General features: G+C 40.5%; 1 protein-coding gene across 2 annotated transcripts in view; it reads left to right on the top strand.

Annotated features, from left to right (window-relative positions):
- The window catches only part of LOC137992709 (semaphorin-1A-like), a 62,498-nt gene that overhangs the window by 5,158 nt on the left and 41,971 nt on the right, over window positions 1-15,369 (top strand). For both annotated transcript variants that reach the window (XM_068838192.1, XM_068838193.1), the window contains exons 3-6: window positions 8,522-8,615; window positions 10,065-10,122; window positions 13,737-13,799; window positions 14,091-14,192. In XM_068838192.1, coding sequence (XP_068694293.1) covers window positions 8,522-8,615; window positions 10,065-10,122; window positions 13,737-13,799; window positions 14,091-14,192 — 317 coding nt within the window. The remainder of the gene's footprint in view (window positions 1-8,521; window positions 8,616-10,064; window positions 10,123-13,736; window positions 13,800-14,090; window positions 14,193-15,369) is intronic.

The raw sequence follows: 15,369 nt of genomic DNA on the forward strand, positions 1-15,369 counted from the left end.
GTAACGCGCGTTCACAGCTTCCGAATATTCAGTGCGAACTGATTGGTTGAATGTTTCATTGCTAAGTACCATATTTGGAAACCCCTCGCTCTTGTTGTTCCAAATATGGTACTTAGCAAATCGAATATTCAGAAGCTTGTTTCCAAGCACACAAGGGGCCGTTACACGTTTCAACCCTTATGGGTTTCTGGTTAAATGCAATTCAACAGAGTTAACAACTAGGAGCACAAGTTTTAAATACCTTCACGGTCAGCGGTTTGTTAGATCTGCGCATGCGCCAGGATTCTTCGTGTTCTTGGTCATAGGGCGTTGTAGCAGTTTTGTTGGCGTTTTTACACATGTGTAGCAGAGCGCAACGAAAGTGCTGTCCGATAGCCCGGGGCTAGTGGAATGACTTGTTGGGCTAGCGTTTTCTTATCGTAGCTTGCCCGATGGGCAAGCACCATTGGTTCCTCTTTTCTGATGATTAATTGAGCTTTTATACCAAAAAGTGTGTAGCAGAAAGCTCCTGAGAGAAAATGATAACGTTATGAGGCCAAATTATTGTAGCGTGACCACGTTTTGCGCCGCATTTTAGTTGTGTCTGTAAATAATGTCATGACTTTTTCTGCTTACATAAGCAACCGAAGTATCGTACGGAGCAATTATGCCACAGTCGGTAAGTGCGCGGCCTTGGTGCAAGAGGTCCTGAGTTCGATTCCTGGATCTCGCATCCTTGTTTCGACTTTTTTCCTTTCTGTGGAGCTAAGTAGCTTTAAATACCTGTAAAACGGAGCACTGATGGAGAGGGGGCCGTAAAATGAGCGCACCGTCGACCTCAGGTTTGTCAGTTGAATTACTGTTACGACGAATTACTGTTACGACGTTAAATACGGTTACTTTACTTTTAAGTATATTTTTTGAAATGACAATTTTTTCCGACTGACAGCATGCAGTGCGAGACATTCCATGAAGGGGGTAGTTTGTAAAGAAACTGTCACAGTGGTTCTGCGTCGGTAATGAAAGTTACATAGTACAGTGTATACAAAAGTATGGTTTTATCAACGGAGTTGATAATTTAAATTGGCCACTGTACAGAGATTCTAAAAGCTGACATTTTGAGCGTTAGCCCTTCGTCAGAGCAAATCCCAAATTAAATTCCAGCCAAGTCATGGTGCAGTGGATTTTCTCGGAAATTTAGGTGCGTTTTGTTGAAAAAATCCAAATCTGAACGAACCCATTCGAATTGAGAGGTTATTTTTCCTTTACTATTTCACCTATGTTTGAATAAAATGTTACTCTGAAACAGTCAATTGTGATTTATAAAAACTTTCTGGTCTTACAAAGCGAAACAATTTTCATACATGTGCGTTAACTGCATTGATTATGTGCAAATTGCAATCGGGCAGACGACAAAGAGACGCATTCGGTAGATATTGAATTCAAATTGACTATAGGCATTCCCAAACTTTCAGCAAATTTGTAGATGATGTTCATTCCGAGAACCTCCTACATGTTAGCAGTACAAACAAGGAACTGAAATATTTCCTATAGCTCACTGTTCAACTGTTTTATGGTTAATACACTGGGCAAACTATTGAAAGGTTAAGCCTTAAGCGATATCAATTGATCATGTTTTGCATCACAAGATTAGATCACATGACTGTATTTGGAATTCTCGTCCACAAAATTAAATCTTGATGTAAGTTGTAACTGCAACTTTTAGTGGCCAGGTGTAAAAACTGGTCATTTCTGTTACATTAATAAAATTGTTTAATTTGAGATTGAAGTTAAAACAAAAATCACATTCAAGAATCAAAATACTTCGAAGCAGGCTTTTAGCCAGGCGGCCATCCAGCCGTCCAAAGGACGGCCAGTTCTCAGAAATGGGAGATTTTCGACGACCTGTTTTGGGCGGCCATTTACGAGCTTCTGTGCTTAATGTAACAAAACAGTGTCTATAAATTAATAAAACTTACATTTCTTTTTGCTCTCAAGGGTTGTTTTAGTATTGCTGTCGTATTTTTCTTCTATATTAACACTTTTTTAGCGAGTTTCCTTTCTGTTTTGATCAATTGAATCAAAGTTGAGTGAAGCGATTTCACAGGCAAAGCCACTGTTCATTGATATTGACTTACCAAGTCATCCCCAGGCTACTTTGCCGGCTGCTACAAATAAATACGCACATTGGTGATTATTTATGAGGATATGAGTCAAAGATCATGCGCCTTCCAACTCAGTAAGACGATCTCACGGCTGCAAATGTTATTGTAATCGCTTGATTGTATTCTGCTCTGTTCAAGCGAAATCTGGCGGGCATTACAACAAAATAGCCATTGGTGTAATAACATGTCCAATCATCGTAATATTGCTTTAGGAATACTAATAGTAGGTGAATAGTTAAAGATTGTAGACCAGAATGCAGTTCGACCAACAAAGCCATGCATATCTGTTCTTTCGTGTAAATCATGGCTTGACAACTTCAAATTTCAATCACTCTTCATAACAACTGGAGTTCTGATCCCAAATATAATTCAATGTTAAACAAGGTAAGTTGAGGGAAGGATAGCTTAGTAAAATATCAAAGAAAAACAGTGGTTTAATAGGTAAATTGAAAGACGTTTACAGCAGTCAGAATCGCGGAAATCACGTCTAAGAGGCTTCAATTTTTCAAAATTTTGTGGGGGAGCATGATCCCCCTAGGAGCATGGCGCTGCATGGCGCCGCAGGTGCCATGCTATGTGGGCCGAAGGCCCACATAAAATTTGGACTCCCACTTTCAAAATCCTGGCTAAAAACCTGCTTCGAAGAATTAGTTTATATCTATGCTTGGTATCATTACTTGTATTTTGCATAATTAATAAATCTAATTATTCTTTAGAAACAATTTAATTTCGGGCTAACTCCTCAGACCTTCGGGCTAGTAGCCTCAAGTAACAGCTTGCCCGAAGGCCAACCTCATCTTTTCATTTTCGTCTATACCCTGGTATAGTCAGCGTTTTCTGAGCATTAGTATTTTCCTGAGCGTAGGGACTCCTTGGACACCTAGGTTGTTTTCTTGTTTTTATCACAAGTTTTTCTGCGAGTGTTTCTTCCGCTGGGCCTTTCAAATGACTCGTATTCCAGGGCATTCTACAAACATTAGTGTGGCCGCCATGTTGGATTCTGACCAACCTTCATCTTCGGCTCCATCTTCGGGTACAAACTCATTATTGACTCCTGCAGTTCCGGTGACCATGGCTCCTACATGTACTTTCACCCTGTCACAGCAGGATCTTACTCAGGCCTTTTCACAGGCTTTAGGAGATTCATTATCTCAGATTTTGGCGGCTTTGCAAAGTCACTCTACGTCTTCTGACTTGACAACACGCTTTTTGGCGGGAATCTTGGTTTCAAGCATGACTTCATCTACTTCCATTGCCAGTTCTCCATGGCTGTCTTTCCATCAGGTTCATCCACGGGTAACGTCTTCCTTTGTCTCCACTTGTTGCACGTTAGGTAATTCTGCATTGTCCACCCTGGCTATCGTCGGGGCGCCATCTTTGTTGGATGCGTGTGGTGCCGCGAGCGGATCACTGTCCACCTCCATCCAGCGTTTAACATCATCGTTTTCGTTGGGTTCTTCAGTCCCCTCCACGGTAGTGCCTTGGGCCACGTCATCGCTTCATAGGCCGTTTGTGGTTGGTCCAGGATCAGTGCTCGACCTTAACTTTTTAGATTGCTTGTCCTTGGACTACTTGAACTGAAAATCTACTAGTCCTGAGTAAATCTGTGGTAGTCCTTCCTGATTGCAGCATGGCAATATTATTTGCAATATCTTTTTACAATTAAATTTCATTGATGTCATCATGAAACTTGGTAATTATATACCACTGGCAGAGAGCCAATGAAAGAAGAGTGACAGACACTGACCAGGCTAACTCACAATTTAATAAAGTAAAATATGAGTCAGACATTAAATGTACAGTGCCGATACACTTGAAAAAAATTTTACATTTTTTGTGTCAACTTTCACCATCATGACAACCCTGCTGGCAATAGAGCAATCAGTGAGGTTATTAGTTAGCCACGGGGGGTTCCCTGGCGTTTAACATTCAGGAACAGGACGTACATCAGATCATCGGAGGATGATTCATAGGCTACCACCTAATAACAAATTGTATTTGAATCAACAAGGCTGGAAATCCAACAATAGTCATAGTAGTATGTATATATACCGGTATGTATAAGTAAGTGTGACATAGAACCGTGCTCAATACATAGAAGTAGAGCGAAGTATGTATTGTGGAAGAAAAAAAAAAGCAAATAAGCTACTAGTTCATCCCTTTTCTAGGCCTCTAATCTCTTCATGATAATAACACGGGAGGTCGAGACAAAGATGGTGGGCTGGGAGTTCCTTAGTGCCCAGTCCCAACCTCAGCTTTTTTTAGTCTTCTCGCCTCAGTCCTCGCATTGGACTATCTGTTTTCCCCATCGAAACATTGCGAGGAACACATCGAAACAACATTTACAAGACACTAAGGTCGAGCACTGCCCAAACTTATCTGGATGGGAAACCTCTTGTAACTTGCTCCAAAAAACAAATCCAAGAGATCACCAAGATAGTAACATGGGTTAAAGCTTTCACTCTCTACTCATGGATTCTCTTCAGTGCTCATCCCTCCAGGTAGCAGGACATGACACAGTATAAACTCCTAAACCTGCATATAGATGGGACTAACATACATGTAGAACAATTGAAATCCATGCATCAAATTGTTCGGTGTACTCCTGGACTCTGAACTTAATTTTTATAGTGAGCATATTACAGCTGTAGTTTCGTTTGTAAAAAGGCTAGCCAACAGGTAGGAGTTTTAAGACGTCTAAGAAAGCTTATACCCACTCATGTAAATTACTACTTTACAAAGCTGCCATCTTGCCTCACCTGACGTACTTCAGTACTATCTGGCACTTCTGCAGAGCCTCAGACAAACGTAAAGTTGAAAGATTACAAGAGAGAGCCCTGAAAGTAGTTTTCAACAATGAATCAGCCTCCTATGACGAGCTGCTGAGTCTGGCTGAACTCCCTTCACTGATCAACAGAAGGCTTCAGGAAATTGCAGTCCTCATGTTCAAGGCAAAAAAGAACCTACTCCCAAGTCAAATACAAGAACTTTTTATAGTGAATGCAAACTGTGATCATAGGAGATATTCTTTAAGAAACTCTGATTTCAAAGTGCCTCGTTTTAATACGACTAAATATGGAAAGCATTCGATAAGATACTTTGGCCCTTTCCTCTGGTTGAAACTTATACAAAAGAATTGTGTACTGAAGATAGTCTGCACAGATTTAAGACTAAAATCAGAAGAATAGACCTGACTGTCATAACTGATGATGGCTGCAGCGATTGTATGCTTTGTAATAGACTCTTGTGTCATTAAGCAAAATTTTATTTGTAAATAGGTTTTACATTTCTTTTTAGTTTCCCTAGCTTTTACTATTTTTAGCATTGTTATCCTAGATTATTTTATTTTTGTGTCACCTATTAGTGCTACAATGTATGTGCTAGAGATTCTCGACACATTAATAAAGTTCATCATCATCATCATCATGAAGTGGCGGGCGAAGTACTTCATTGATTTAGCGCTTCCTTTTGGCTTACGCTCAGCTTTCACACTTTGGGCCCTCCTAACTCTCCAGCTTGCCAGAATAATGTCAATACGTGTTTTCAATTGTTTTTGGAGTGGGGCATTCCTCTTCAACCAGATTAATTTGAGGGACCCTCCACTTGTTTGATGGTACTTGGTATTGAGCTGGACTCAATGACGCTACAGGCTCGCCATCCACAGGACAAGTTTGATCACATTGCCGCTCTTCTGGAATCCTGGTCACTAAAACAGCATTGGACAAGGAAAGAGTTGGAATCTCTTATCTGCAATCTCCAACACGCTTGTATAAAGGTAATCCCCCAGGGTCGCACCTTTCTACGGCGTATGATTAACTTGCTGTCAGCTTTTGGACGGGATGACCATCCAATTAGGCTCAACCAAGATTTCCTCTTAGACCTCTCCTGGTGGCGTGAATTCTTCCATTCTTGGGATGGGTTTAGTTTCCTGCTATCCCCACACTGTGCTCCCTTAGCAGAGTTTCACATCTCTTCAGATGCTGCAGGTGCACTGGGATATGGCGCCATTTTTGATAATGAGTGGTTTGTTGGTGAATGGTCCTCTAGTCAGAAGCCTTTGTCGAATGCATACAAGGAGTTGTTTCCTGTGGTTGTTGCATTCCATTTATGGGGCCACTGTTGGGCTGCAAAACGTGTGGAGTTTTGTTCTTACAATATGGCAGTGGTCATCGTGCTATGTTCGTCCACCTCTAAGGATCCAAACATGATGGTTCTTCTTCATTACCTTTCTCTCGGTGCAGCTCGTCATTCCTTTGCCTTTACTGCCTCCCATAGGGCTGGTAGAGACAATTGCATTGCTGATACCTTTTTAATATCCCATTTTGACTTTCAGCGTTTCCATCATCTCGCACCACATGCAGCACCGGCAGCAACCCCTATCCCACCATCACTGCTGGCTCAGCTTCCTGTAATTTGACAGACAAATGCCATTTCTACTTAGCTAATGGCTTGGCTCCATCCACTCGTCAAGTATAATTATGGCTCGGCACAATGCCGGTTCTTAGAATTCTGTAGCCAGGACTCGCCCTCTAATTGGAATCAGCCGCTGCTACCTGCTAATGAACAAACTTTGATGCGCTTCTCTGCCCACTTGGCTGATCGGCTTCACCATACTTCCATTCCATTAAAGTCTACTTATCAGCAGTCCGGTCTTTACACATTGACTACGGCATCCCAGACCCACTCACCAATTGTCTTCAACTCCAACGTCTCTTGCAGGGGATCAAATGACACCAGGGTTCTAATCTGCCTCAGCGCCGGCCAGTCACAGCAGATCTTATGTCAGTGCTACATCAGTCATTGGATTTTACTAATCCCAATAATTTAAGTTATGCTTTGGGCTGCCTGCTGCCTTGGCTTCTTCGGATTCCTCAGAGCTGGTGAATTTACAGTGAATGGAACTTTTGATCCTACTTTGCACTTGACAATGGCTGATGTCCAAGTAGATTCCTCCACAAATCCTCAGAGTTTCAGGGTCTTTATCAAGTGTTCAAAGACTGACCCCTTCCGAAAGGGCTGTTTTATTTTCCTGGGTTGTGGTTCCTTCCCTCTCTGTCCAGTGGTTTCCTTGACAAACTACCTTCATCTCCGTGGGCCAGGCACCAGAGGTCTCTTTATTTACCAGAATGGCACTCCTCTCTCCAGGTCTCAGCTGTCTTCCTTTCTTCCAACTACCCTACAATCAGCACGTATCCCAGGAATGTTCTCAGGCCATAGTTTTAGAATTAGAGCTGCAACTACTGCTGCCATGACGGGCCTTCCTGACCATCTCATTAAGACTATGGGGCGTTGGTCTAGTGAAGCTTACTTGTTATATGTGCGTACTCCAGTGGAAACCATCCTTTCTGTTGCAGGACAACTTGCTTAGCAGGTATGAGCTCCTCTACCCTTCATTTGGGCTGGTCTTCTGGGTGCCTTCGGATTTGGGCATTTTTCTTTGGGGCTCTGGCGTCCCTGGTCATGAGCCCCCCTTTTCTCCAAGCAATGCCAAGCCTGCTCGGAGGTCCTCTGGCTTGGAGTGGGGGCTCATGGCTGGGTTGCCTGGATTTGCCAGCCATGGGAGCGGTCTCCATCTAGGAGCTGGCTGCCAATAATGGAAGCTCCTGGATGTCTCTGGCACCCAACCTCCACGTTGCGAGGCAGTTGTTAAATGCAGATAAATGCAATTTAACGAAGTTAACAACTAGGAGCAGAAGTTTTACCTTCGCGGTCAGCGGTTTGTTAGATCTGCCCATGTGCCAGGATTCTTTGTGTTCTTGGTCCATAGGGCGTTGTAGCAGTTTTGTTGGCATTTTAGTCGGCGTTTTCTGAGCGTTAGCGTTTTCCTGAGTGTGGGGACTCCTTAGAGGCTGTCTCCCCTCCCCTGTCCCTCCCTTTCTTTCCACTGTTTTATCAGTGTGACGGGTGCCTGCTTTCTCCCTCTGCATGGAGGCTCATGGCTGGGTTGCCTGGATTTGCCAGCCATGGGAGCGGTCTCCATCTAGGAGCTGGCTGCCAATAGTGGAAGCTCCTGGATGTCTCAGGCACCCAACCTCCACTTTGCGAGGCAGTTATTGACAGCTGAAAAAAGGTATTGATTCATGTGGTTGATAAGGTTGCACATTGTAGAATTATAATACTTAAAGTATTGAGCATGCAAAGTTTGATGTCCTGTTTAGGGCATAACATGTACATTGTTGTATCTTGCACTTCACTGTTGACTACCTGTTGTCTTGCAAGGGTTATGGTTTAAAACCTGGACTGCATGTTTGTAGTTTTCAAGATACAGTCAGCTGTTATGTCTGCATGTGTCATGTTTGATGTTGTGTTTAAGGCCTTATACAATCACATGGAGAGTATACTTATTAAAGTTAACTTCCGGCTTGTTTTTTTTTTAGATTGTCTTAGATTTCCCTCCAATGGAACAAAATTATCACGAGTAGAAAGAATCCTTATTGATCAAACAAATGACAGACTAATTGCTGGTGCTATGTGAGTTGTTACATGTATTTTATTAATAATTAACATTTAACTGTCCATTTTCTATTTCATTTTACTGTGGAGCTGACTGGATCACAGATTTTATCTGAATGAGCACCCTTGAATCAAAGGTTGCTAAGATTGTTGCATCATTTGTGAGTTTAAAAGAAAGAAAATGAAAAAAAATTCTTAAATTGAGGAGGATGGGAGATACTGTATGTTCAAGGCTGTGCTCTAGGAAAATTTCAGGGAGCAATTAGGGCTGCCAAGCAATTCAGCTGGGGTGCCCAGCCCTCTAAGTTTGTCGCCCAAATTAAAGATCTTCATCCATTTCTTTCTCAACAAAACAAATTGTGTAAGAGATCAATTTTTATGACTTAATTATTTAATTCAACAAGTTAAATATGTTAAGACTTCAAAACTGACTTCTACACTTCATGATGTGGGCGGGATCCAAAACAATTTTTTATCACATCAACTCCATTCAGGGACTACACAGCTTTTTTTTGGCGGATAAATTCTGAATAACGTGTGGCTTTCTATAAACTTCCCATGTGCTCAGCTAGATGTGTGGCTATGGCCGTTATGGCTTGATGGCAATCATATTACATTCTGCACTCTCATGGGCAGTCTAATTATTGCATGTGGATAGTGTTTCAAATTGGCCAATGAGAGTGCAGAATGTAATATGATTGCCATCAAGCTATAACGGCCGTAGCCACACATCTAGCATGGGAAGATTATAGAAGCCGAACATTTAGAACGGACGATTCATCATCTATCAAAAAATCAGTGAGGTCAGAATACAGAGCTTGTTCTGCAGAAGAGATGACTAAAATACTTTTTTGAAGCCATGTCCTTCTTCTCAAAGGCAACTACCCATAAATAATCGTTTACTGAATCTGGTCTTGGTGATGATGCGACAAGGAACTATTTCCCAGGATAGATGGCATGTGATTTGGGTCACTTGTATCCTTTAAGATTACAAAACTCTCATAAAAAATGATCTTGCCGAAACCAGTTGGTAGCACAGCGATAACATACTTGCCGGATAGGAGAGCTTTGACAGAAAGTTTCTGTTTTTGTTTGGGTTCAATGTGATAGCCATTTGATCGAAACTGAAAAAGCAACATTGTGATTCTCCTTTCCCAGGGAAAATCGAAGACAGATTGGCGTCATAACCTGACAAGAAGTACTGTAATTACCGGGGTAACTCATCAAAAAAATCTGGAAGTGGTCCATTGTCAACGGACCAATCTGAATTTTCTGCTGCTGGTGCAACGGGAGATTCTGAATGCATCTGTTACAGAAGATCGTGCAGTCTCTGTATCTATGTTCAATCAGCATTCTCCCCTCAGCTCGCTTGCGTGACCAAAGCAGGCAAGCTCAGTGCAAAAAAAAAAAATCTTATTGCGAAAGTGCACTTTGTGTTATATTATGATGATTTCCAAATGTTTCTAGGAATGTCCTCTTCAGACTTGAAATATCCAGCATGAAGTTGTCATCAATTCAAAATGATGTGAGTATTTTAAAACAGTTCCTTTGAAATTAATGTGAAAGGTTTCTTATAAATTTGATGACCTGATATTTATATTAAAGCTATTTGAAATTTATACCATGCAAAACAAATTTTGTAATCAAGCAGCAATTAACCAGAACTTAGAATAATGAGCATTATTTTGGTTCCTAGACAAGTCTTGTCTCTAGAGACGAGGCACTTGTCTCATGAGACGAGAATCTCATCCACGCCTAGAAACAAGACTTTCGTCTCTCAAGGGGGTGGGAACTACATGTAAGTTACACTTTTCTGGGCTTGTGATAGGATGCGGAAAAAAATTAAAGATTATGCAGAAATTTGGCCATATTATGCGTAAACATGCGTTGATTATGCGGAAATTTAAACACTTTATGAAACTAATAAGTGGGCCCGTCCGATGTATTTACATGCTTATGGTACAAATCAGGACTCGAAATTGCAACCATTGAATTTTTTCCCTTTGCAATTAAAATATCTGGAGAAGCACAGGCAGCCCAAGGTTGGTATACTTTGTATGGGAAAATTAACTTTGAACTTATAAATGCTAAAATAAGCTGTAAATGTAGAAACAAACTGCACTCCTCTATGTACAGTTGTCCTCGTCTTTTCTGTGCAATTGCAGGGCAAACTTGTGTCCGTTTTAGACAGGTTTGTGGCTTTCGAATTTAGTTGTCATTTTTCCTCATAAAGAGAAGAAAAGCTGGTGACTCGTGGTGATCTTGTCCCACAAATTGCTCTTGTATCAAAAAGCAATGGTCCGAATCGCCATCAAAACACCACAGCCTTAAGGCCAGATAAATTTCCTATCACATCAATGCCTCTCCGGGACCAGACAGCGATTTATGGCCAATAAATTCCAAATAATGTTCTGCTTTCTATAATCTTCCCATGCGTTCAGCTAGATTTGTGGCTTAGCCGTTATAGCTTGATGGCAATCGTATTACATTCTGCACCCTCATTGGCCGAGTGTTTCAGTTGTGGGACGAGATCGCCGCACGTCACCAGCCTTTCTTCCCTTTATGAGGGAAAATGACAACTAACGGCATCATAAATATTCAAAAGCCACAAACCCGTCTACCGTAGTTATTCGGTTATAAGGCACACTTGATTATAAGGCGCACCCAAACTTAGCAATTTAATCAAGCTAAGTTCTCAAACTGAAAATAACGCGAAAATACTCGGTTATAAGACGCACCAAAAAATTGAGTTATCAAAAAGATGTGATGAATTTAATTTGAGAACAATTATCCTTACACAATTGGCATACAAGCTCTTTTTGTTAACGTAAACAAAGTGAAAAAGTCACGCATTTAATGATATACGTAAAAACAAAAGCTAAAAGTTGACACCTGAAATGATAAACATACAACGCATACACTTTCATTTGAACCTTCCGACTTAATAAATAGTCAGAGTTCAGTCTTGAGACTCCCAACGAAAGTCATATTCAAAGGTGTTCAACAGCTGAATATCAACACACCACCAAGGATGCAAATTTCAGTGCACAAGTAAGGCTGGATGAATGATGAAGGTGTTTTATCTCCATACTGTTTGTTCAAAGAAGAAACTTTCCATGCGAGCGACAAACACAATTCTCGGAATTCGAAACAAGGTTCGAACCATTGTATTGTTGTCATGGGTATCACGTTACTGAGCATGTACGTGCTTTTGAAGCACGGATGCAGATTTCCGTTTGTTTGCTTTTCTCTTGAAGTCGTTTAGTGTTCTAAAGGTCTCTAAAAGCACTATTCTTTTTTATTATTTGACAACTAGTGTCCTTTTCTTGTGTTGTTTAAACTGCAAGTTCTTCTCAAATTGTGATCTTAAGATTTTGTTGCGTGAAAATACTTGGCTATAAGACGCACTCCAATTTTAGCACTGACTTGCCACCCAAAGACAGATTTTTCTTGAAAAAACCATGCGCCTTATATTATAACCAAATAACTACGGTAAATACATACATGTATCGGTACATACAAATCGTTTGTTGAGCCAGGTCAGGCTATTCTACAGGGTTGGTCACTTTGGATAAACTCAGTCGTTTAAAGTGCATTTCATCTCCAAACATTTTGATCTCGGGAAGTAGGGTTGCACCGTTGCATGCATGATTGATAGTTTAACGTTTCTATCTGTATCTCTTCTTTTCATTACATTATTACGCTTTACAATGGACATTTTTCACGCCAGATATTTTCCAGATATTTATTACGCTATTACGCCAAGTATTGTAGTAAAAATGTTCCGTTCCATCTGTTTCGATTCGCAATCTTTATGTTCTTTCTTTGTGTGTGTCATTACGATATTACGCTATTACGATGGACATTTTAACGTGCTATTACTGGAGCTTGGTCAAGCTGGAAAGTTTTTGCCCATTATTACGCCAACATTATACTAGGAGTATTCCATTCCATGTTTGTTCAACGTAGCATTCTTTAGTTATGTTGTTAATTAACGTTGTTACGCTAATAGAACGGACACTTCACAGAGTTAATGTTGGGGCTTGGTTAGCTGGAATTTTTAGGCGCAGTTATTCAGTTATTACGCTATTACGCCAACAATTTAGCAGGGATGTTTCATTCCATGGTTTTTCAACGCCGCTTTCTTAATTGCAGTTTCTCATTACATGATTACGCTATTACGATGAACCACTTTCAGAGTATATGTACGGTCTTGGCACTTTTCATGATAGTTGTTACGCTATTACGCCGTAAATATTTTGTGTAAGGATTTTCCATTCAGTGTTTGTTCAACGTTGCAATCTTAGTTTTTCATTACCTTATTACGCTATTATGATGAACATCTTAAAGGGATGTTTCATTCCATGGTTGTTCAACACCGCTTTCTCAATTTCAGTTTCTCATTACGTTATTACGCTGTTACGATGAACCACTTTCAGAGTATATGCACGGTCTTGGTCAAGCTCGACACTTTTCATGATAGTTGTTACGCTATTACGCCGTAAATATTTTGTGTAAGGATTTTCCATTCCGTGTTTGTTCAACGTTGCAATCTTACTTTTTCATTATGTTATTACGCTGTTATGATGAACATCTTACAGAGTAAATGTACGGGCTTCATCAAGCTCGATATTTTTCAAATTACACAACTACGCCAATATGAGACGTTTAAAAAATCACGACATTGAAGACTCTGTAAAGCAAAGGAAGAAAAATTCCATTGCTGCCCTTTCCGTTGTCTCCCTCCACTACCTAAACAATTAGCTGATAAAAAAAGGTTGCAAGTGAAAAGAAACAAAAAAGGGTATTACGCTGTTGCGAAATGAAGAAGAGAAACAAAACGGTATTACGCTGTTACAGAGTAATAAGCAAAAAACAAAAAAACAGCAAGTCTAAAACAGGCAACATATGCTAATATCAGGCATTTCTTCTGTTTTATGCAGAAAATGTCGTGATTATGCGGAGGATACAGATTTTAGGGAATTATATAATTTATGCAGATCTGCATTGCCGCATTCTGTCAGATGCCGTGACTTTTGAGGGGTGCTAAATATTATTATAATACTCACTTTAAAGTTAAAGCCCCTAAATGTGTTTTCCAGTTTAATTTTCTTATGAAATGTTCTCATTTTTGTGTAGTCTGTCGAGTTACCACCAAGCCAGGCAGCATTACAGGATTGTTTAAAGAGAGGAATTTCCAAGGTAAGCCATGATCAATAAGTGAAGTTTTTGTAATATTGAACATGTAAAATTGACATGTATGGTAAGTTGATAATATTAAGTTGAAATGCAAGTGACAAAATACTCCATCACTGTGCAAAACAGCTTCAAGGTTCAGGGAAATAATATTCCATTTCTTTTTTCATAATTATTACAGTTTTGGAAATTATTAGCTTCAACATCAACACTTTTTTGTGGACTTGTACACGTAATACCAGACTTCTCTAGATAGCTATAATTACAAAATTTGTCTCTGTTTTGTTTGGGTTTTAGGTTAATTGCCAAAATTACATCAAGACACTACTGTTTGACAATAGTGGGTATATTTTTGCATGTGGAACCTATGCAAGAGTCACAAGGTGCTGGCAGTTTCAGGTAAATAAGTTTATTATTTTCTAGACTTATGTGTATTGTTGCCCTAATAAATTTATATAATTACTACAAAATTTAATTTTCAGGTTGTATTCAGTGCACATTTTAGCACAGGTGCCCCATGCTCATTGTGAGGGAAAGCCAACAAAAATATGAGGATTTGTATGGGAATCCCGATAAAAGACCTGAGAAGATAATTTTACGAAAAATTCTCAATTAAAAAGCCCAACCTTATGGCCATTGTGGGTCGCTTCCTTTTCTGTGTTTTTCTTTTTTGAGATTCAATGTGAATTTACCCATGCATTACCACAGGTAACCCAGGCTCACTGTGTGCGTCACGTAGGTATTAAAATATAAAGAACATATGAGGCGAAGTTTAGGTCTGAAAATTTGCTAGAAAATGGTAATAAAAATCGATAAAACTTACCATGTGGTGAGCTGTTGTTGTCTTTAATACGTACACGAAGTTTCGGGGAAAATGGTCCCCGTTCACCTTCCTTCATAATATAGTGACAAGGTAGGAGACGGAAGCCAGCGTCGGGACTCCGATCGACCCAAAACAAGCACGATTTTTTTCCGCGAAAATCAAATCCAGTCGCTAAATAAACACGCCAGGTTCGTGGAATAGGAATTTCTTTAAACCATGAATCCACTGAAGCATCTCCAGGTAGCAACGCGGAGCCACCAGACTCCGTAAAACTTGTAAGTTAACCTGCTAAAATGGCGGCCAGAAAGCGTGGTGCTCACGAAGTGCCCAATTCCAAATGGCACTGAACTCTGGACGCCTTGTGAAGAGTATAATAAGTCTCCCTCGAGGGAGGGAGTCCCAAATTGCTAAAAACAAAACTCACTGAGCAATTAAGGACTCCCCCCCTCGAGGGAGACTTATTATACTCGTCACCAGGCGTCCAGAGTGCAGTGCCATTTTGAATTGGGCACTTCGTGAGTACCACGCTTTCTGGCCGCCATTTTAGCAGGTTAACTTACAAGTTTTACGGAGTCTGGTGGCTCCGCGTTGCTACCTGGAGATGCTTCAGTGGATTCATGGTTTAGAGAAATTCCTATTCCACGAACCTGGCGTGTTTATTTAGCGACTGGATTTGATTTTCGCGGAAAAAATCGTGCTTGTTTTGGGTCGATCAGAGTCCCGACGCTGGCTTCCGTCTCCTACCTTGTCACT

Source organism: Montipora foliosa, chromosome 2 (assembly GCF_036669935.1).
Source record: "Montipora foliosa isolate CH-2021 chromosome 2, ASM3666993v2, whole genome shotgun sequence".
NCBI lineage: Eukaryota > Metazoa > Cnidaria > Anthozoa > Scleractinia > Acroporidae > Montipora > Montipora foliosa.